We start from the raw sequence: 23,399 nt of genomic DNA on the forward strand, positions 1-23,399 counted from the left end.
TACAAGGCAGTAATTGCTGCAAATGGAGGCCTCTTTGATGAAAGAAAGTTTGAAGACGATTATTTTAATTTCCAAAATGATTATTTCTAACTTTGTCAATGACTGACTTATTTATTTAGCTATATTTTGTATTCAAACTCATTTTATGCGTATTTTCATGGAAAACAAGGAAAGTTCTAAGTGACTCCAAACATATGAAGGGTAGTGTAGGTCAGAATTTCTTAGCAGAAACAGGTCTCCAGTTTCAGGAAACTCCAGAAGTCCAACATAACAAAAGATTCTGATTATGTCTAACGAAGCAGTGCATGTCAAACCTTCAGTTTAATTTCCATTTTCATATTTACAATTGTTTAGAAGAAAATGCATTAAGACAGCAGTTAAAAGTACAAAAGGAAAACAAGGATAATACACCTCCGGGTTGGGATGCAGAGATTCTTCACCGGATCTGGAAAAGACAGTAGGAAAACCACATTAGCCCATTCCCTACGTTTGCGTGTCTTTACTCACAAGACCAGGTCGAGTAGTGGCCTTTTTACAGGACAGTCTGATGCAGAGCTGTGTAGGTATCTTTGGTGGCATGCAGCTGCCCGTGAAGATACCTACTTGCTCAGGGCCAGGGCTCCAGCAGGGGGACATTTCCCTGTTACCTCAGCTAGATGGTACCTCTTATACTGAATGCACGGCCGTAGGACTCCTCTGTACTCAGGATGACTGATATTACAGCCCAGAGTGCTCCACCCAGCCCCCCAGAGTGCTCCACCTAGCCCCATGTGAAAATGAGAAAATGATAAATAAACTCACTGTGTACTTGTCCCATTTCTTCTCGGGGTCATATGGTTCCCAGCGACTGGCTGGAAAGATGTGTTTGTTCTTTTCATACCAGCTTCTGAGCACAACTTTTCCTGCATGAGACTGAGACAGACAGGGAAATGCTTTATGAGTTAAGGGCCAACTGTTTGCACAGCTTAGCTCCAATTTCACCTTTTGATTAAGCAGCACAATTTCTACATACATTTCAGATGAAATAGCTATTTATAGACCCAGGCTCTATCTACACAAGTCATTTCTATTTTTTACAAAACTGTGCACTCCAATTCCCAGAGTCATGCCACAATAAGGACACAACAGTGCAGATGATGTTAATCTGAAGGCTAAAGACCTCGCATTGAGTCTTGGGTGAGAGACAGAAGTACAGTAGTCCCCCAGTATCCACATATGATACATTCTGAGACTTTGAAGTAAGTGGAAGTAAGAAACCCCTCAAAGGACAAAGGAACAATGAAACACATATTGTTACACATTTTACAATGAAAAAGATTGTATTGTGTACCTATATTGAGAAAATTGTATTTGTGAAGAGCAATCGAGCCCAAATTCACATTTGAGATGTGTAGCTCAACTTGCTGGGAGAGAGATGATGATGGCAAGGAGCATCTTACAAATATATATATTGGCAGGCTCACACACGTAACGCTTGGAGCTCTGGATTAGTGCATACTCCTCTTCTTGTGTGAAATGCTATGCTACCCGACCTGGACTATATGACCAGCACAGCGTAACCATTAAACGGCATTCATGTATGAACACTGTCCATGTGTGTATGCGCTGTTCTGTGCTATTTGGGGGTTGCTGTGCAGACTGCATGCATGTGACTGGTATACAAGTGTTACGTACTCACCAGCCGTACTGGGCATGACTGAGCTGGCATATTTCACCACGTAAAGGCAGAAATATACTTGCTGTTAACTACGTACGTATGCACGTACGTACAGCCGCGGTCCGTATCCTGCGTTCTTGGCGTCGGTTTTTGTGTACGTACTCAAAAATTAACGGAACGTATACGGAGATGCAATACCTGAGTAATTTATAGGGGGCAGTGTTGCGAGATCTGCACTCAACAGTCAAGATGTCCACGTTTGAGGGCTTGTTGATTGAGCAAGTCCACAATTATCCTAATTTATATGACGTGACAGAACCTCTCTACAGTGACAAAATAGCATGTAATAATAGTTGGCAAGAGATTTCACACATCCTGAATATTAATTTGGAAATTTGTAAAAACAAGTGGCGACAAGTGCGAGACTGGTATGTTCAAGCGCGGAAAAAAAGTTTGCTGCAAAATGAAGCAGTGATCCTGCTGACCCGGTGTTTTTCCTCGTTAATGTCTCTCATTGGCAAAACCAGAGAAAAGTATTCCCCATTTTGCTGACAAGATCTATTAATTGGTCGAATGTACCATCTCTGCGATTTGCGTTTTCTTCTCTGGTGCCCTCTCAGTATACTGAAGATTAATAATTCTTCAAGTGAAGACATATTTGTTCGCAATAACATGATGATTTTTAAGATACAGGTATTCATTCATTTATTTGGTTTGCGGTCTCGACACTGATCCCTGGTGGTAAGGAGTACACACTACAGATTACGACGCACAGTACGGACGCATGTATATCAGCACAAACGTTAACAACGCAACTGTGTACGGATACACATACGTAGCTCACAGCAAGTGTATTTCTGCCTTAAGTCTGTACTCTCTTAGCGTATGGTTTGAAACTCATGAAATGTTTATTTTTGGAACTTTTGTCGAGGATTTTTTCAGACCACATTAAACAGCAGATATGAGGGTCCCACTGTACAAAAACCTTCAGTTCGTAAGCAGTAAATCACTTCAGTTTTGCAAACTTTAAGTATTAATGGCTTTGCATTTTCAAAATTTACTTACATTTACATTACTTATTTAGCAGACACTTTTATCCAAAAAATGTGGGCGGATTGGTGGCTCTAAAGCTAGGTATCTGTCAAAGAAATTGGTAGGTTGCAGGTTCGAATCCTGTGAATGCTACGAGAGATCCTATTCTGTCATGACCTGGAGCAAGGCCCTTAACCTGCAAATGCTTTGTCCTGGGTATGATGCTAATCTACATCCAGGGGTGGAAGGAAGTCCACCAATTTACAGGGAAATTTTGGGGGCTGGTGGCAGGATTGGCACTCCAGTCACTGGAAAAAAACTCACACTAGGCTATTCAGACTAGTGTGACGCTGAGGTATCACCTGCCACATGGCTGCACTCAGGTTCTCATCCCTGAGGTGGTTTGTCGTGTGATCAGCGTGTGCTCCCTACCTCCCTTTGCTCAAAGAGAGGTTAATGCCAGAGAGTTCCTGAAACACTTCAAGTTAAGGGCCCTGTAGTGATATGTTCACTCTGCTATCTGAATGGGCAACCCTCTGATCACAGACACAGAATCTGATGACATATATTGAATAACATCCTGATATTTCAACAACTGGGCATGATTCTCATAGAAACACCAAAGCAACGGAATCTGTTTAATTTACAATAAAATCCAAAAACTTAAAAAAAAAACATAAAGGTCAGGATTAGCTCCCCACAGGTACCTCATCTTACCTCATCCTTCTCCACGGTGGCATCGCTCACCAGCCGTACGTCATCATGAACATCAAAGTTAAACAGTGGCCCTGAACGAGATAAGAGTGGTACAGCAGGTCACACACACACCCTCACACACAGAGGTGCCACGTGAAGATGGTCTGTTCAAGTTCCTACCCAACAGTGGCTCTACAGCTGCTACAACGAAACAACTTAGGAAAAGTGTACGTTTCAGCCTAACACAGCTTTATTCAACTGTGCTGGTGCCAAAAGAGGTGGTACAGATGTCTGACTTTGTCTTTGTCTAAACACAGCTGACTCATTCCCAATCCCACAGCTATTGATGCGCTCCACAGCTCCTTAAAAACATTGAGTTCCATCATAACCTGAGTTCTGTGTCAGGTTCATTGCCCTGTTGGGTTTGTGGTTCTGGCATGTTCACTGCAATATTCCCATATTACACCCTGCAAACCAAACTGGCACATTTCGTAGGTCACAGACGATAATTTCAGCAGGATCACACAAAACTTTGTAGGATCAATCAACTCTTTGGAAATATATCCTACACATGCAAAATGTTCAAGTAGTGCAGTCAGTGTGCCATAAGGCAAGGAAAAGCAAGCTGGCAGCAGAACTTACCGCTTTTGCCCCTGGCTTTCGTCACAATGAAGTCGTAGAAGCTGTGATGCTGAAAGAGAAAAAAAAAAAACAAGAAAAAAGGTTTGAGATCAATAATTATGTTAAGTTGCCTTGAACAGATTTTTTTGCTAAGCACTGCAGTCAGAACAACAACAGTGTATTCCCTGGATGATTACATCACCCCCCAACTCTATCTAATCCCTACTCTTCCAACAGCCCCCCATCTGTGCCCCCCCTACACACCCGCCCCCCAACTCAAAAAAAAAAAAATCTTCATTTACAGTCCAACTTTGTGTGATTTGGTTCAAAAATAAAGATCTTCATCCACGTTTTCCCCCCTATAAACAATAGTAACCCTTCCTTTTGCTAATTCTGCATTGTAATACTTCAGTTTTGACATGATTTGTTGTCAAAATTTGAACAATTCCAAATATTCACCAATATTATGTGCCTGCAAAGTTTGAAAAATATCTGTCAAATACTTTTTGAGTTATCATGCTGAAGATCAGAAGTGGGCTGGTTCCATAACCACACATATTCCCTGCCCAGGGAATACAATAGTGATTTCATGCATTAAATTAGCAAACTGTCTTATCAAATAACTATATTTTGACAGGTACTATCAAAGTTCTTACATGTGGAATGATGAGATCCTCCTTGATGTACATCAGCTGCTCCACACCGGCCGATCTGCAGTGTAAAGGTACCCATACTATCTGTGAGTGGGTCTTTCTCCCTCTCTCTCACCACAAACACACGCTACCTGACTAAATAGTATCACACACACTTTGCACCTTCATTTAAATGTAATTCAATATTACAACTATACTAAAAAATATTACCAGCAACTCCACAGGCTCTATTATGAAATTACAGTTCCGAAAACCTCAATATACACATAGGACTCTCCCCTTCCAATGGTCACAGCCAAAGGTTCTCACTCACACATTTTATTAAAGCCAGAAGTCATTACCTCAGCTCGCTAAAATCCTTCCTAAGCACCTCCAGAGCTTTTTGTAGAAACTGCTGCATGGTGTTGCCCTTCTTCATCTAGACCACAAACACTGCAGTGTTACCTGTTTAACCAGTTCGCACAGAGGACTATTCGTAACAGGCGGAGGTTATATATCATACACACACAACAAAACAAACAGTGCACCTTATTTCCAATGCTGGATGTTACACACAAAATATAAATGAATAAATGAAATTTGATATAAACAGCCAGAATGCACCTAAACAACAAGCGGGGAGAATTGCTTGGGTTCCCGGTCTCGGTATATACTACCTTCACAGTCCGGCGATGACCAGAACCATCCCAGTAGCTGAAAGTGATCTCAATCTCCTCGCCTGAAATTAAATAACAAGCGTTATAGAAAGCAGACACAGGGTTAGGAGAGCTGAGGCAGAGCACAGTTTAAACGTTACTTGCCCTATTTAAAAAAGAATATTGCATTCCCTTTCTTTATCATCCAAATTGCAGCTCATTTACCCTAATTAAATTATAGCATTTTATTAGACTTGGAAAAGAGGCTCAAAAAAAGCATTTCGGTTTCGATTCGATTCCTATTCACAGGCTAACAACTCAATTTCATTCCAATTCAATATCAATCCAACAGGACTGAGATACCACACAGCAGCCTTATATTTTTAGAGAAATGCTTAAAAAGCCCTAACTGGAACAAAAAAGTATGAATGCAGATTTGCTGGAAATACTCTGTGAAAACCATTAAAGATAAATACATTATTTTATTTGAAGAGCATATTGGTATAATTCCTTAAAAATAAACCTGTCTCCTTTAAGGTGAAAAAAAAAGACTTTTGACTGAAAATAACAGCTGTAAATAAAAATGGGGAAGTCTAAAACTCACATATCATGTTTCAGAAGGACTTTACCTTAAAAGATATTTGCCAAAAGCAACTAAGTTGGCGCCGTAATTGTGTGTGTGAGAGGGTGTGCACCCTGAGGTGTGTGTTGGCGACTGCCTGGGGTCGGTTCCTGCCTGCAGCCGTTGTTGCCGGGATAGGTCACATCTAATAATATTTGTTTTGTCTTTTTTTAATTTGCTTTATTTGCTTTTATATAACACCATTTTTCTTCACCATAAGCAGTGTACTGAAAATGATAACAATACTTCGATCTTGGGATTTTGTGAATCAATATCGAATCGTCAAAACCAGGATAGCGGTTTATCATAAAATCTATATTTTTTCCCTGCCTCCAAGTACCTATATGGAGGAGACGCCACAATGGACAAGATCACCTGTAAGACTCTTCAGGTTTAATCGTCCACAAGAGAAATGCTTGTATACGGGAACACTCACTCTTGATTTTCTCCTGCTTACGCTCCCATTCCTGCCTGAGCTCTTCCCGGAGTCGATTCTCTTCCTCCTTCCAAGACATACACACACAAATGTGACCCGTTGCCACGAAATGAGTCTTAAGTTGCACTGGTAGAACTGCACCCATAAGACTCATTTCATGGTGATGGGTCACAAATGACAAACTTGCACGAACTTCACCAAGGAGCAGACTAGGCCAGTTGTTACTTTATCCAATAAATAAAAGAGTTTGAGTAGCCAGTAAGCTACAATACAATCTGGAAGTGATAAGTTTGACTGTGCTGAACAAGAAACAGACTTCTTAGAGATGGAGAATGAGTTTTAGGTCCAGAGAATGACTGTACTTGTAACCAGGGATGCACAATGGAATTTTGCCCATATTCAATATACAGGTATTTTCAAAGTGATATTTTAGCCAATGCCAATGCATGCATCTTTACATCGGTGAAGAGAACACTAAGTCTGTGCTGAACCAGAAATAACCTATTACTCTTATTGTTATAACCTAGTTGTTGTAGAGACTTAAGACGAACATTTGATTCTACCCTAAATGTATCATTTTACTTGTCTTGAAAAATAAGGAAATTATCTCAATTAGATGTAAATTATATGCTAGAGCCACATTATTAAAACAATAAAACTCAGCTCGACATGTAATTTTCCATGACCCAAAAAGTACTGTAACAACCCGGTGACAGCGAGCTCTCTATTGCATAAAATAAAAACATGCCACCTTTTTAAAGTAACATACACGTTTAAAAGCTGAATGAGTGTTTTACCCCCCCCCCCCCTCATATCACTGGTGTGTTAAAAGCATCGCAAGCAGCAGTTTTGTTATCCGTTTCAGATATTAGTAATGGGCAAAATGACTTTTGTGATACAGTGTGTTCCATTCAGTTCACTTAAAAGATTTGTTCTTGAACTTCAGTGACAATTTCTGTTCACATATAACAGATCAATAGATCTGAAACACTTGTGTTCCAATGTCAAAAAAGTCTATTATTTAGGCTAAATAATAATAATAGGAGTAAGCTACTACCACCAATGTCCATCCATCCATTTTCCAAACCGCTTATCCTACTGGGTCGCGGGGGTCCGGAGCCTATCCCGGAAGCAATGGGCACGAGGCCGGGAACAACCCACGATGGGGGTCCAGCCCATCACAGGGCACACTCACACACCATTCACTCACACAGGCACTCCTATGGGCAATTTAGCAACTCTAATTAGCCTCAGCGTGTTTTTGGACTGTGGGGGGAAACCGGAGTACCCGGAGGAAACCCCACGACGACATGGGGAGAACATGCAAACTCCACACACATGTAACCCAGGCGGAGACTCGAACCCGGGTTCCAGAGGTGTGAGGCAACAGTGCTAACCACTGCACCACCAATGTCATGACAGAAAAATAATACAGCTTCTCCTCAGGTTACGATGGGATTATGTTCCAAGAAACCTACTTTAAGGCGAAAATATCGTAAGGTGAAAATGCATTTTAATGCAGTACACTCAACCTAAAACATATCATAGCCTAGCATACAGCCTACCTTAAACGTGCTTAGGACACTTACATTAGCCTACAGTTGGGCTTAACACAAAGCCTATTTTATAATGAAGTGTTGAATATCTCATGCAACTGATGCAACTGAATAATGTAATAAGTGTGAAAAAGATTTTCCCATTGTGAAGTTGAAATATCGTAACATGGACCATTGTAACCCGGGGAATGTCTGTATTTGTTAACGAATTATAGTCTCTTAACACCGTACCTTTGCTTCTCGTGTCTGTTAAATACACAAACTTAACACCTCATCACATAGAGTCTAAACACGAACAAACTTTGGTAAAATTCATTTTAAATTGTAAAAATGTAGCACGTCTAAAATCCAACTGCAGCATAAGGGAAGTAACTGCACATGTAGGTCATAAACTACACCAGTAGATGGTGTATTTCAGTCATGACAGAGGTAACCGCTCTCTCGTTCACTGACTCACGCACAGAGTCGTTCACTCCTTCGGGTCTCGTAATACTTCTGGAGCGTGTTTCCGAAAAGCTGCTGCTAGCAACTTACATGGCTGGATCCATTCAGTTGCAAGGTATAAATCCATTATAGATGTATAAATACATTGAATAATTTAAATGATATACGTGCATACATACCAATCATAGGTCAAAACATTTTGACTGAATTACAAATGCTAACATTAGTATTAATTGGACTGCCACTTGGGAGCTGAGCTGAGCCAAACAATCTGGCTCAATAAAGAGTCTGAATTCCAACCAATAAACGAGAGACTCTTGGTAATTTGTTCACCATAGGCGTCTATGTTCAGTACCAGCCAATCATACACTCGCTTACAGCGGTGGTGCAAATCCATTCAACATTTACAGATAGCTTTTGTTTAATGACCCGAAAGGAAACAGAGAATAAAAGCACAGAATTTTATCATCGGCCAATATCGATTATGAAGTTTTTAGGCTTTTATCGGTTGATACCGACGTTGTGCCGATATCATTGTGCATCCCTAAGTTGAAACAAGTGGAAGTAGCTTTCAGCACAGTGAGTCATGTGACCACAGATTGTGATTAGTGTCGGATTGTGAGAGTGTAGACTTGTCTGCTCACGGATTTCCAGTGGACAAAGCTTCTCTGTTCTAGTGTTAAAGCGCTACAACAAGAACAATGTTACATTTGAAAATGATGTGAGTATATCTGTAAGAGAAGGTACGTTATCCTTGGCTGACCTCTCTGTCTCTGTCAGGCAGGAAGCTGGTGTCCACATCAGGGTTTTTTCCCAACTTCTTTTTCTTCATGGAGAGAACTGAGATACAGAAGATGAGCACCGGCATTGCAGATCCCATATAAAAGCAAAGCTAGCATTCAATCAAACCCTGACCTGTTAAGCTTCAACAAACATCTGAACCATTCCTGCCCTGAACTGCTCTTAGCTGATCTGCCTTAAAACTGAAAGTTCAGGAAGTTTTGGTGAATACCGCATGTAATCCAAATTTTTGGAGAACCCAAATGGATAATTGCAGACACATCTCACCCAAGACTAAGTAGGCATTTTCCGTATGTCGCCAAAATCACCTGAGATCAGATGCTCCATCTTGGATGAGTTAATCCAGGATGAGTTTCACCAGCATTAAGTCGGTTTTTCAAACGCAGCTGTGAAGTACATTAGTCTAGCTGGATCCATTCATCAGAGACGATTGCGCGTGCCTGCGCTGCTTAAAAAGCCCATATATATCGAGTCTAGAAAACTTGATCGGCAAGTCTCTCATTGGCTTCCACAAAATGTCAAAAAACAGGGCGCAATTTTTCACACAATCCGAGCAGGACCTTTTATTCGAGGGGCATGATGAATTCAAAGGTTTAATATGTACTAAAGGAAACACATCAAAAGTGTCCCAAACCAGAAAAGACGGCTGGCAAAAAGTGTCTGACAAATTAAATGTGTAAGATGTTTTCAATTATAATAATAATAATAATAATCGATACTTTTATTGTCCCCGTAGGGAAATTGTCTTTACGCCTCCCACAACTTCCTCTTTTTTTTTTTCTTTTTCATAGAGGAAGTTGTCTGCGAAGGGCTGCCACCCGTAGCAGCGCCCAGGGAGCTGGGAGTTAAGGGCCTTGCTCAATCGACCTTCTGATTACAGGCACACAGGCTTAGCCCAGAGCCACACGCTGCTCCCTTATTGTATTTATCACTTGAACGCAGTATTACGTTTCCAGTGTTTCATTATTATTTTATTGTCATAATTACAGATCAAATACAAGGACAATCATGCAGGACATGGGAACAAGTTAAAGTGTGTGTGTGTTGTTAACAACAAATATTTTAGCCCAAACAGACTTTGCGAATTTCCTGGCAAATATATATCTGATATATTTTCCACATCACCTACAATATACAAAACGTGCCGCTTCCAAAATATCTCGAAGGCAATGCTTATAGTCTATGTGGTTGTTGGGGCCCGACTTCACTTAGTTGGACTTCTACTACATGGACCTAACAAATCTTTAAGATACAATATTCCATCTCGGTTGAAGCGTTATCTTCCAAAAAAGAATATCATCTGGCGACAATAAAGGATCTTGCTGATCAAGCAAAACCCTCTCAATTTGAAATTCCCTTCTATTATTTGTGCACCGACTGCAATTGGTCGCTCATCCATGAATGGCGAGGCTGTGACTGAACGGATTTCCATGCACGGACACTGATTAAGTGTGAGCTAGTCATTGTCTACGTAGAACAAACCTGCTCCGAGCAGGTTTGAGGATTTGTATGTGCTGCTACGACAACACATCCAGCAAGAGTTTCGAAAAACCGTCAGATCCAGGATCATGCCAAATCGTCACCAATTACATCCAGCTAAATGAGTAATCCGCGTACGGAAAATACCCCCAAAGACTCCGTTAGTGGCCGTATTCAGGCCTCTGTAGGCATAAGGCCAGGTGGAAGAGAAGCTTCTTCCTTTAGCTTATTCAGACTTTAAACATCACTGCATCTTTCTGCTCTTAAATTCTGATAATTATGCCACTTACTGCATTTTCACTCTACATCAATATTGTGGAAGGATTTAGCATCTAACATTGCACTCATAATTTTGTCGTCTTTTCTAGCAGCTTTCTTTTTCTCTCGGTTTTATTATTTATCTTATTTTTTCCCTTATTGTTCATATATGTTTATGGACAGTGAAGTAGCCGTTTAACTGCAATAACACTGCATTGTCACTGTACTGTAAAGCTGCGCATGCGACAAACTCACATTCAGCCTCTTCGTCGTCATCATCGTCCTCATCTTCTTCGTCTTCTGGGTTAAAAGACAAGCTGGCGATCTTCCGCTTCTGCTCTTCCTTCCTCTTCTTTTCCTTCTGCTTCTCTAGCTTCCTTGAAAGCAAGAAAGAAAGAAGTTTCAAGGCTAGACCTTGCACGTCCATCATTTAATCTTGATGCCAGGACCATTATAGCTGCTACTGTCTCATTTCTCATCAGCATGGTTTAACTATGCGGCACAGAGTTCACTCACAGCTGAAGCTCCTTGGACTGCTCTTTCTTGGCCAGTTGCTTCTCCCTCTCCTTAACCAGCGCTTCCTGCTTGGCCTTCATGTCGTTCAGAGTCACCAGGCCTAAGACGATTGTGGAGCCATAAAGAAACATCAATTATGCAAATTCCCCAACTTCAACACATGGAGGTTCCACCACCTTAGCTACTGTGTGGTGAGTGTACTGGTGCAGAATGGCTGCTGTCACATCATCCAGGTGGGGGGCTACACAGTGGTGGTGGCTGAAGTGGATCCCCATTGGTTCTGTAAAGCACTTTGGGTGTCTTGAAAAAAGCGCTACATAAATGTTACATTCATTCATTTCAGAGTTCACAATTAAAAGTTTCTAGTCTGCATTACATTTTTATGGACCAGGACTTGCTATTTACTATTCAATGTGTGGATGGTCCAACCCGAAAACCTACACAATCTGCTCATGGACTCTCACCCACTCACCTACAGTGCTAGACTTCAGCTCAGCCTCCACAGCATCATAGTGGGCAGAGAACTTCTTGTCAATATTGGACTTCACCATATTGTCCTATAAGATACACAGAACACTTCAGAATAACCTACATTATATAAGAAAAACTAAATAAACGGGTCTAGAAGAACAAAATTAAAAGACGATGAAAACATTATGTCCATGGATTACTGACAGTTCACTAATTTACAGTAATTTACCATATTTAAGTGGATTAAACATTGTCCAGTAAACATTATTCAGTAATATTGACCTGATAAGAGAAATGCAATTGAGAGATTCCCTTTATATGTAATAATTCTGGTGCACGGTTGACCCGACATCCTCCCCCTTTAGCGTGCACGCGCATTCTCAGTACCGCTATTGTTCTAACCGCATTTAATTGTATAAACAATACATAAAGAGGTAACATCAGAATAAGACATACACTGCCAAATCATCCCCCCACACACATTAATATGGACTGTGTTACAGTTTGTCGGATTAACTTAAATTTTGATTAGGGCCGAATGCCATAACACGGAAGTTTACAAAAAAGATAAAATAGTGTTACAGTCACAACCAATAATTCGCGTTATACTTAGGTAATTGCATTACAAGTTTATTTTAAATCGTTCGATTTAAACCATTCTTGTAAATTAAATGCGGTTAAAACACCGCGGTACTGAGAATGCGCGTGCACGCGAAAGGAAAGAGAATTTGGTAGAGGGAGGGGCTTTCGGCACAGCGCCGACTGATTAAAAATGGACATGTAATGGATGTGAGTAAAAAGTGAAGTGTTGTAAGTTTTATGTTAAAATAACCATATGTATACAGATATGAAACATGCTTCTTGGTCTAGGCCGCATTTAAACCGACTCGTATCCCGAGACGTCAAGCTTTATGCGACATAAACTATCAATCCACAAAATTACGATATATAACAATATACAGCGAGATGTTCATCTAGCCACCACCAATTCGATCATCATAAAACCCCTGTGAAATAGCTGCATCACATTCCCTTTGACAATTAGTTAGTCTTTCGGACAAACTTGGCGTTGTTTTCTAAGCTAAATCGGGCAATACCTCCGCTATTTTCTGCTTTAGCTGTTCCAGTTGTTCCCGTTCCTTTTCACGCTTTTTCATGAGCTGCATAGCCCTCCCAGCTTCGCTGGCGGCTCCCTTATACTGTGCCATATTTATTCTTAAATAAACGAGACTTAAGGTATAATAATTTTTAAGTATTGCTTTCAGTCCGTAAGGTTCAGTCCGTAAGGATTCTGTCGCTCGAAATACCTCACATCACGCAACGTCGCAGAGTGATTACGTATCTGGGAACCCTTTATTTGTCTACTTGCTTGCTGGTGAATCGATTGATTTGATTTGATGCTGATTTCATTCTTTGATTTGATTCTTTTATATGTATTAATTTGCAAGTATATATATATATATATATATATATATATATATATATATATATATATATATATATATAATTAAAAATGACGAGGTGGATGAAGATGACGAAGACTCTGAACGTGATTTCTGTAGCTCTCCAGAAATATTTTTTGGAAAAGCTTATTGGAGTTTTACTATGCAGGCAGCCAGTTGGGAGCCAGCCCCCTTAGAAATGCTCAACGTCATGATCCAGGACGTCTCTCCACATCTGGAACGCCTTACGTATGGCACGCGTTCACATCTTCCAGCCACTTATGCATATCCAGGACACAAAGCAGGGGAACAGCATGGACAGGATGCTTGCCCATCACAGGACACACGTTATTTTTGGAGCTTAGAGAAGCCACATCTTTCAAATACATGTTTTTGGACTGCGGGAAGAAACCGATCCCGAGGGGGAGAGATACAAACCATGTAAGCACAAACCGGGGGCGAGGTTTAAAAAACCTCCTTTGAAGGTGTAAGTCAATAGTCGATGATAATTTTTTCCCTAAAATGTGTGACATATAAATAAAGGTATGCTTTGGGCAGCACATGTTACCACAGCAGAAAAACACTAAGAATTTAAGGTTATAATGACCTGTTTCCCTGCATGGGAAGTATATATGAAGAACAAGAAGGAAAAAACACAGAAATAATGATTAAATTGTAATTCTGGCAGAAAGCTAAAAAAAGACAAATATATTTATGTGATTACTGATATACAAATATTGGCATGGGGCTCCGAAGATGAAAAATCCGGCTGAATTAAAATACTATATCAATTGTAACAACAGCTACAACAATAATAATTACATGAATTATCTTAATCTGAACTTCTGTGTGTAAACAATAGAATAGCCACTTGCTGAAAATAAGAACTCTTAATGACACAACACGCCACAAACAGCAATTCCTTTAACAAACCTGGAGTAACAGAAAAGTATCAGGGCTGCCTATAGCCATACTGAGTTTATTGCCATTGAGGAGGTATGATCTATGGGTCCAGTTCCTAAGTTGGAGGATAGTATTCACCTCCCTTTAGCAGAAATGACAATGATGAATCGTGATGAATATAATGTATAACAGATATTGTTGAATTTGGCAAAGATTACAGACTAGACATCAAACCAAAAACAGACAATATTTAACTACCACTAAAGGAAGTCAAATTATTCTTTAAAAAAAAGTGCTTGGAGTGCAGGTGTCACAGATTCATAGTTTCGGGAGCGCAGTAAAGGTCTGTCAGAATAGACTAATAATTATGAAAATAATGACGATAGCTCTGATTTGGCTGCTCCTCGCTCTGTGACAAATTTCACCTGAATAGACACCAAATAAAAATTAAAAGTACACAAAACATGTAAATACAATATGTGTAATATATGAATTAGAATAAATGGAGGAAAAACTACCAAAACACACAGAGGTATATTAAAAGAGTATATTCTTTTGACAGTGAAATACAATTTCCCACAATGCCTTTCTTCACATGCAGCTCTCCTGTCAGGCAGACACTGTGATGTACTTGGGCTCCATGTTGCCAAAATAGGATTTTTCCCATTCACTCATCAGGTCAAAGTACAGCGGCCGGTCACAGAAGTTGCAGGCAGCAGTTACTGGCTTGTTTAATGGAAGGCCAACCTCCTGCCACGCCTCCATCAGTTTTTCTGCCAATGACATTGACTCACATGTTAGCTGGCTTCACCTCCACCCCTTTGAATCAGCTAATGTTTGTTAGGTAGCATAAGCAGGATACATATGCAACAGACAAATTCCTGGGATACATTTAAAAGGGATGCTGTCTCACCGCTACCATACAGTCACTTTGCATCGATTTTCCCTACTGAAACACAGCAACAGCTCTGCTCTATCTCTTATACACTCCTGGGCAAAAAATGGGCGAAACCCAAAACTGCCTGGTCAGAGTCCAAATTTGAGCTCTATAGAGAATGTCTCACATTAAATACAAACTAACCAGGAAATATATTTCAAACACTGATGAACTCCTTGAAGCCACTTAACTCTGAGTGCTGCGACACTGACTTCTCTTTATATAAAATGCTGTCTACAAGACTAAAGCTAAGTTACTTTATCGATTTGTTTTTTTTTTTTCTTCTTGCATATATCCTGACCCAGGCAGCATGGTGGTGCAGTGGTTTGCACTGTTGCCTCACACTTCTGGGACCCAGGTTCGAGTCTCCGCCTGGGTTACATGTGTGTGGAGTTTGCATGTTCTTCCCATGTCGTCGTGGGGTAGCCTCCGGGTACTCCAGTTTCCCCCCCACAGTCCAAAAACATGCTGAGGCTAATTGGAGTTGCTAAATTGCCCGTAGGTGTGCATCTGTGAGTGAATGGTGTGTGAGTGTGCCCTGAGATGGGCTGGCCCCCCATCCTGCGTTGTTCCCTGCCTCGTGCCCATTGCTTCTGGGATAGGCTCCGGGCCCCCCGTGACCCAGTAGGATAAGCGGTTTGGAAAATGGATGGATGGATATCCTGACTAATTATTTGCTGTTGAGTCTATTAAAAACATGTTCTGCGATTTTTAGTGTTGCCCATCGTTTGCCCAGAGTTGTACACCACAACTGTAGTTGTGTCTCTCCTACTAATTGCTACAGCATAGCCATAGACCAACTGCTTTGAACTGTCTGTATTTAAAAATTTTCAGCCAATTCAATACTGTACAAACTACAATCAATTTGCTAGTTATGCACCTTTATAGGGTTATAATTGAGGAAGTTTGTTGCATGGAACTATGACTGCGAAAGGCATCCAGACTCAGTGTTTAAAAACAGGTTATAAATAATTGTGTTTTTGACCTATGCTGCCACTTACCTATGAAGTATTCCATCATTGCTGGGTCATGGTGGGGGGATGGCGCAAGGCGCAGTAGCTCCTCCCCCCTTGGGACAGTTGGGTAGTTGATGGCTTGCACGTAGATCTGGTGTCTCTCAAGCAGGATGTTACAAACCTTAGAGTTCTGTTCTGCATTGCCCACCTTTTACACAAGGTAGAACAAGAAAGTAGGTTTTTCAGATTGTAAGACTTAAGAACCAACAACAAACAAATATAACCTCTATGACGACAGACAAGAAAAGTGACAAGCGACACATGATTAAATCCAGGGGCTCTGGATTCTGGCTCTCACACGAATGGGGATGATGTGACTGGGACAGTTGATGACAGGCAGCCCAGCGTCCAGAAGTAGCTGCCGCATGTGCTTGACGTTCCTCTGGTGCGCCCGCCTCAGCCTTTGGCCCTCGGGTCCCCTGAGGACCCTTACGGACTCCAGCGCCCCTGCCAGGACCATGGGGGGCAGGGAGGTGGTGAAGATGAAGCCTGCAGCGTAGGAACGCACGGTATCCACCAGGGCAACGTTACCGGCAATGTAGCCGCCCACACAGCCGAAGGCCTTGCCTGCAACAGGGAATGTTTGGGATAAAGATGGAAAAAGGCCCTTCATTAAAAGCTTCATTACAAAGAGTAAAACAACATTCTAATCAATATGATTCAGGATGATTTCATCAACCCTAAAGATCAACACTGGATAACACTGAATGAACTGCAATTGTTAGCAAAATATTTTTAATGGTAAACTAACTTTTACTAAGGATTCTGTATGCTTACATTCACACTGAGGCACTTGTATATATGTGAATGCATGAACAGTTGCAGGTTCATCAACGGTTATATGCAAAGCTAGGCCACGCAGCCTGATCTTCCTCATCACCTACCACATGTTCGTACATCTCTATTACAGCCATTTAAATCACTCTGCTTACTCAGCAGTCTCCTGTCTCTAGTGTGGTTAAAATAGATTCTTCTCCTTGCTTAATTTCCTTATGATCTCATATCTATAACATGGGCTAAGTAGTATTTTCTATTTATTTACCTTCATTAAATTCTTGTGTTGTGGTAAAAAAAAGACAGGTATGTGAATGAAGGTATGGAAATTAGAGCAATTAATATTGTGGTATTTAATGTTGTGGCGTTTAATGTTGTGGTAGATCAGTCCGTGGGTTTGTCTGTGACAGAATGGTGCCCCTATCTCGGTCCTGCAGGTTTGGAGGGGTTAGGGTGCACCCAGGGCTGATACAAGTGTAGCTCTGGAGCCTGTGATAAGGGTGGGAGGGGAGCAGCAGACTGGTAGAGCCCGAGTCTCTGTGCTGAAACACAGCATACAGCTCGAGAAAAATGATTTTCCCAGCACGTTTGTAAGAGTCCCTCACTATACCATAGCTGTTTTATGAGGATATGTACCGTTCAAAAATGACCAAATTCAATCATCCCTCTCAGTTTGCTACACCAAACCACATCCAGAAACTGTACCAAAGTACACTCTGTTTTGGAGTCAACTTAGCATTCTTTAAATTTTGACACTTTCACGATTGCTGTTAGAAGTATATCTGTATTTTGCATTAATGGAAATGCATCCATTACATATTTGAATCTTGCTTTGTACTCAGTCCGAATAAGTAAAATGTAAGTTTTATGTTTTATTTTACTGATAATTGTCAACGATAATTATGTAATATGTCTTACAATTCTTTTGTTAATTTTACCACATAATACCCCAAGTAAATGGCCAATTCACAACCAACAACTGCCATAAAATAATGAAAGCATGTAAATGATAAGCCTATTTACATAATGTGCAATTTCTTTAGCTGTACGGTTTTTACTGAGGCTTCTACAGGATGATCCAAACATCATCTCATTGTATTCGAACAGTGACAATTAAGATATCTTGTATCTTGCATGATCTTAATAATGATGATACCTCAATCAGCAGGCGGGCCACTGGAGACTCTGGGCCTCATGAAAGCTTACTGTATTGGGCCCCCAACTCAAATAAAATCCAATTTTGTCCCAAATTTTTTTAGGACCGCTGGAATTGTCCTTACTTTCCTTCTTTATGTAGCCACTGTCAGCCAGAAATGTAAATATAAATTAAACATTCTGCATACGTGCACTAGACAATCAATGCACCACTATGAAAATCAGGTTTCGCTGAGCGAAGCTTCACAGAGGCTAACTGACAAGGCCCATCGTTGCATTAATACATCATACTTTCTCCTCTCATCCTTCCCAGGACTCACCTAATGTGCCAGAGATGATGTCCATCTTGTCCATAACACCATCTCTCTCCCCAATCCCGGCACCATGGGCTCCATACAGTCCCACCGCATGCACCTCATCAATGAAAGTCAAGGCTCCATGGCGATGTGCCACGTCACACAGCTCCTCCAATGGGCAGATGGCCCCTAAGGGCAACAAGACTTCGTAAGTACACTCAGTAAAATCAAGTCATTGAGGGGAAATCCCACTGCAAGCTTGCTCATTATTCTCTGTGTGGTGTATGTTGTACTGAGAAGTAAGGTAATAGAGGGTTACAGGTTACATTCACCATGAAATTACTCTCTTTGTGGTTGGGGCCACACAGAGTGGTTGTTAATAGGGACCGAGTAGTTGTACAAAATACTTCCTGTGAGATGGAGACCATTAGATAATTAGTAGGAACTTTCGAGTTATAATGTGTGTGGTTCAGACAGTTAGATTCCACAGCCACTCCCACCATGTGCTCCGATTGGCTTGACACAGCAGTACTCACCGTCCATGGAGTGCACCGTCTCAAAAGCCACGATTTTGGGTGTTTTGGGGTCAGAGCGGCTGAGAAGCTCCTGCAGGTGCTCAACGTCATTGTGGCGGAAGATGAAGCGCTTGGCACCACTGTTGCGCAGCCCCTGGATCATGGATGCGTGGTTCCCAGCATCCGAATAGATCTCGCAGCCTGCAGTTAGCAGATGTGCAGGCTTCATAAAATTAACCTCTGCAGGATGTTGTTTATAAACATCTTTCACTTTAAATGCTGTTCTATGATGTAGTCTATGTTTTATCATGTAAGAGATTCATTTTTGTTTGGAATCTGCACATCATTGTAAGCATCTATTCTTTCATTTTTAGATGCATTACAGGACTGAGAAGTATGATCTGCAGGTTCTTAATGGTCTTTTCCTCATTTGTAAAATTTTGGCTATTGGTCACAAATGTATTAAATGTAGAAGTTTAAATTTACTCCTTTGACTGCTTTAACTCTACTTAATAAAAGTAAAACAATTGTTCAAGGTTGACGCGATAAAAACTTAAAGTAATTCATTAAATTAATTTAGGAACTCTCTGTAATTATGTTCTCTGTGTTGATAAGTTCACCTGGCAGCATCTTGGCCAGTGTGAAGAGGGTGGAGTCATTGGCCACGAAGCAGGATGAGAAGACCAATGCAGAATCCTTGCCATGCAGTGCGGCCAGTTCCTTCTCCAACTCCACATGGTAGTTGCTGGTGCCAGAGATGTTCCTGGTGCCACCTGCCCCGGAGCCATGCTTGTTCAGAGCACCGCTGCATGACATGCACAGATATGCACATGGTTGCTTGGATGCTTTTATAGGAAACGTCTCAGCAAACATGCATCGCTGCTCAACATTTACCGATACAACTCAATGTGTAGATCAAGGACACGACATGAGTTCCCAACATTGGTTCCCTTCATTAGAACATGGCTGCCCTTACCGGATTGCATCCAGTACACCGGGGTGGCTGCTCATTCCCAGGTAGTCGTTGCTACACCAGACAGACACGAGGGACCCATTATGACCAGCCACAGAGTAATCTTCAGCAAACGGGAAACTGTCGACCCGGCGGTTCACAGTCTTGAATATGCGGTAAGTGTGGTCTCTCTTCTTCACAGCAATCTTCTCCTCAAAAAAGGCATCATAATCAAAACTGGAGCGTTCTGTGCACAGGGAGAAATCACAATGTGCCGTTTTTAAAGATTAATATGTACAGGAGAATGAAACGGTGCTTAAAGGTGAAGCAACACTGTGGTCGCAACAATGGTAAAGTCTAAGTATCACACCCCAGAAGGCATTGAATTTTAGAATTTCATAATTATATCCTTTTTTATTTCCATGTTCAAGCAGCTTGATTGGCTCCTTTAAAGGAAGCTGAGCTAAATCTGGAGCTTTCCATTGCAGCAAACTAAAGGAAGAGTCATATAACCAAACAATATTGCTCACTCATATTGTCCTTGTGGGAGGTGGTCTTGTCATGGGTCAGGTTCTGTAAACTGCTTAGCAGGGATTTCAGTATACCCCCTACACACACAATGTTTTCTGATTAGTGTTTCAGTCATTCATTACTGTGGAGAATAAACAACATCTCACTCAGTAATAGCTTTGACTGAGAGTGTTGCTCACCATATTTGGCTAACAGGTTACAGGTTAACCCCCTTGGGCAGTTCTAGGGTGTCACAAGTAACAGATCTGTATGTAGATGATAGCCCCACATAGTAACTCCTTACAGAACCTCACATGGTAACCCCATACGGAACCTCCCATGGCAACCCCATGGAGAACCTCACATAGTAACCCCATACGGAACCTCCCATGGCAACCCCATGGAGAACCTCAGATGGTAACCCCATACGGAACCTCCCATGGCAATCCCATGGAGAACCTCCCATGGCAACCCCATGCAGAACCAATCTCTATTGTGTGTCTGGTGCTGCATTGGTCTGTTGACAGGCAGCCATGTGTGAGCTGCAGCATCAAAGACAGTGGCCAACAGGGCGACAAGCAGAATTCTCATGCCTGATTCACTGGCTGTGGCAACCAACCAGCCCCTAAAAAATGCTGTTATTTATCTCTCTCTCACACTCTAGATGAGTAAGGCACCGAGGGAGGACACCGGCAGCCATCTTCAGGCACACCTGGACTCTGCACCACCTTCTCTGAGCCAATCCCCAACTGAATTCACCCTCCATTGACTTTCTACTTTGCTCTGGATTCACCCCCAGTTCTATTTATTTAATCAAATTTGCGTCTTCAAGGCCAATCCCTGAGAAAACACCACCGCCTTTCTCTGAGGTGTGTGTGCGAGGCGCCTTTGTGCCCCGTCCTTCTCTGCTGTGCGCTTGGGCGCATGTAAGTGTGATCCTCGCCTTGCCTGACACCCGTGTTCAGTGCGTGAGTTTGTGTTTCACCTGTGGGCTGGATGTCCTCCTGCACCTCAGGCCTCGCCTGCACCACTCCGATCTGGGAGGACACAAAGGGGCAGCCTTTTGCCATGGAAACAGCCAACTGGCTGGCAGCCTGGGCCAGGGAGCGCTGGGGGCCTTTGTGGGGGGCTGATGAATAGGAAGTGAACAACTCAAAGACCCATTAAAAAAATAATAGGTATGAATCAATGTAAATTTCAAAAGCACTAAATAGGACACATAAAATAACAGTACAAGAACCAATAAAATTCCAAAACTACAACTATTCTATAATAAACTAGTAGGATTATCAGGGTTAATGATGGAAAGATCTGCAATACACTGTGGACATTAAAGAATGTTAGCGACCTTTCAGTAAGCTCGCTGCACATGCAGTGAATTGTAGGCCCCACGCTCACCACTGTCCTTTGGTTTCTGGGCCAGGGTAGCATTCGTGGCCACCTGCTGAATGACGACTGGGCACCTGTCGGCCAGAGAGAAGAGACCGAGGCCCGACCTCCGCAGGGCGGTATGCGAGACAGTCTTCAGGAATGGACAGTGGTGCAGGAAAGCAGACATGGCTGACACTGTTTTCACTGTAATAATAATAAAAAAAACAATGTCAAATTAAACTAGGTTTTTCACTGGAATGAATTTCACTTGTGACTGTTAGTCATCGTTATGAAAGCAGCATCAGCAATAGGTCAGAAAGTTCATGTACACACACACACATACACATGCACGCACACATACACACACACACACACACACATGCACGCACACATACACACACACACACACACACACACACATGCACGCACACATACACACACACACACACACACACTCCTCTCAATTAAACACCCATCTTAAATAATGAAAACAATTTAGAATATTAAATTATGCTACATATTCAATTTTATACTTTTCAAAAATTATGTTATAGCAGTAGCACTTCCCAAATCATGCATTTTATGTACAAATAAAATGCTCCCTAAATCTAAACAAAAACGCAAATATACAAACGTAACGTGATTAATTAATATGACGGAGTTAATCCATGTATTTTAAGAAACAGAAGTCAATTTGTCATAAATTATTTTTTAAACTTCAGCTAAGTTTCAGCTAGATGGACAATTTAAAAGTATGTCACGCCTACATATGTAAGATTCTTTTAATTTCTGTTTTAAATGTCCGAAAACCATAGCTTACACAAAGGGTAAAATATTTATCAATGTTAATATAAAATTATAGTTTCCTATAGGTTAATTTTATCTCGGTTGTTATCCCGTCACAGCTGGGTGCGCCTCGCCTCGGGCTTTCACGATAACAGCTAATCTTCCCCATGCATATTCGCGCTGTCCGCGTCTTCCAGGTGCTGAAGCGACACTCCGAGAAAAATACGTGTTAATGCAAAAAAAGGAGAGAAACCTACGGTGTTTAGGGTGTATAATAAACGACGAGTCAATTTATAAAAACAAACTACAAGCAGTACATATAACCTACTAAACAATAAAAGTAACAAAAAGGAGGAATTTATTTATCCGCAAGTCAGAATATAATACAACTATATTATTGGTTTCTATTAATCTGGATTTCGATATTAATAGTTTCGTTTATCAACATCTACGAAGTGTCCATAAAACTAACTTCAAGGTTACCTCAAAACGAGCCTTTTCACAAACTTACGTTTTTTTAATTTTATTATATACATATTATTATATTTCACACACACACACACACACACACACGTGTGTGCATATATGCTATCTTATATTTTACACATGAACATACATTATACATCTCAGACATCTCACCTGTTGACCTGCACTGAGGACGAACTTTGCAGCCAGCTGGGAGACTGGATTTCGGAAATATGAGGTGGTGTCGGTGTGACGACGAAAGCAAAAGAGCAAGTTCGAGAAACAACGTGCCCATTTATTGACAAGTTTTTATCAGACACTGGGAGGGGAGGAGACGGAGAAAAAGAGTAGGAGGCTGACCGTTTCACTTCACCTTCATTTCATCTCGAATCAGCTGGTT

The 23,399-nt window shown here is 41.3% G+C and overlaps 2 protein-coding genes across 3 annotated transcripts; both read right to left on the bottom strand.

Annotated features, from left to right (window-relative positions):
- Positions 1–302: 302 nt before the first annotated feature.
- On the bottom strand, positions 303–13,188 carry fam50a (family with sequence similarity 50 member A). The gene is made up of 13 exons (XM_049016541.1): positions 12,975–13,188; positions 11,879–11,963; positions 11,407–11,506; positions 11,146–11,267; positions 9,116–9,192; positions 6,353–6,419; positions 5,316–5,377; positions 5,001–5,077; positions 4,663–4,717; positions 4,028–4,076; positions 3,407–3,477; positions 802–912; positions 303–445 (listed from the first exon to the last, which is right to left on the bottom strand). Exons 1-13 carry the CDS (start codon positions 13,083–13,085, stop codon positions 437–439), a joined length of 996 nt encoding a protein of 331 aa, XP_048872498.1. The 5' UTR covers positions 13,086–13,188; the 3' UTR covers positions 303–436.
- A 1,567-nt stretch (positions 13,189–14,755) lies between these two features.
- Positions 14,756–23,331, bottom strand: alas2 (aminolevulinate, delta-, synthase 2). 2 transcript variants are annotated; one of them, XM_049016529.1, is made up of 11 exons: positions 23,174–23,331; positions 21,776–21,952; positions 21,363–21,506; positions 20,398–20,475; positions 19,892–20,114; positions 19,536–19,720; positions 18,937–19,116; positions 18,425–18,589; positions 16,474–16,742; positions 16,161–16,323; positions 14,756–14,995 (listed from the first exon to the last, which is right to left on the bottom strand). In XM_049016529.1, exons 1-11 carry the CDS (start codon positions 23,292–23,294, stop codon positions 14,832–14,834), a joined length of 1,869 nt encoding a protein of 622 aa, XP_048872486.1. In that variant the 5' UTR covers positions 23,295–23,331; the 3' UTR covers positions 14,756–14,831. The 2 variants fall into 2 exon arrangements, with proteins under 2 accessions (XP_048872486.1, XP_048872487.1); XM_049016530.1 differs by lacking the exon at positions 20,398–20,475.
- Positions 23,332–23,399: the final 68 nt, after the last annotated feature.

The sequence above is a fragment of the Brienomyrus brachyistius genome, chromosome 6, assembly GCF_023856365.1.
Source record: "Brienomyrus brachyistius isolate T26 chromosome 6, BBRACH_0.4, whole genome shotgun sequence".
NCBI lineage: Eukaryota > Metazoa > Chordata > Actinopteri > Osteoglossiformes > Mormyridae > Brienomyrus > Brienomyrus brachyistius.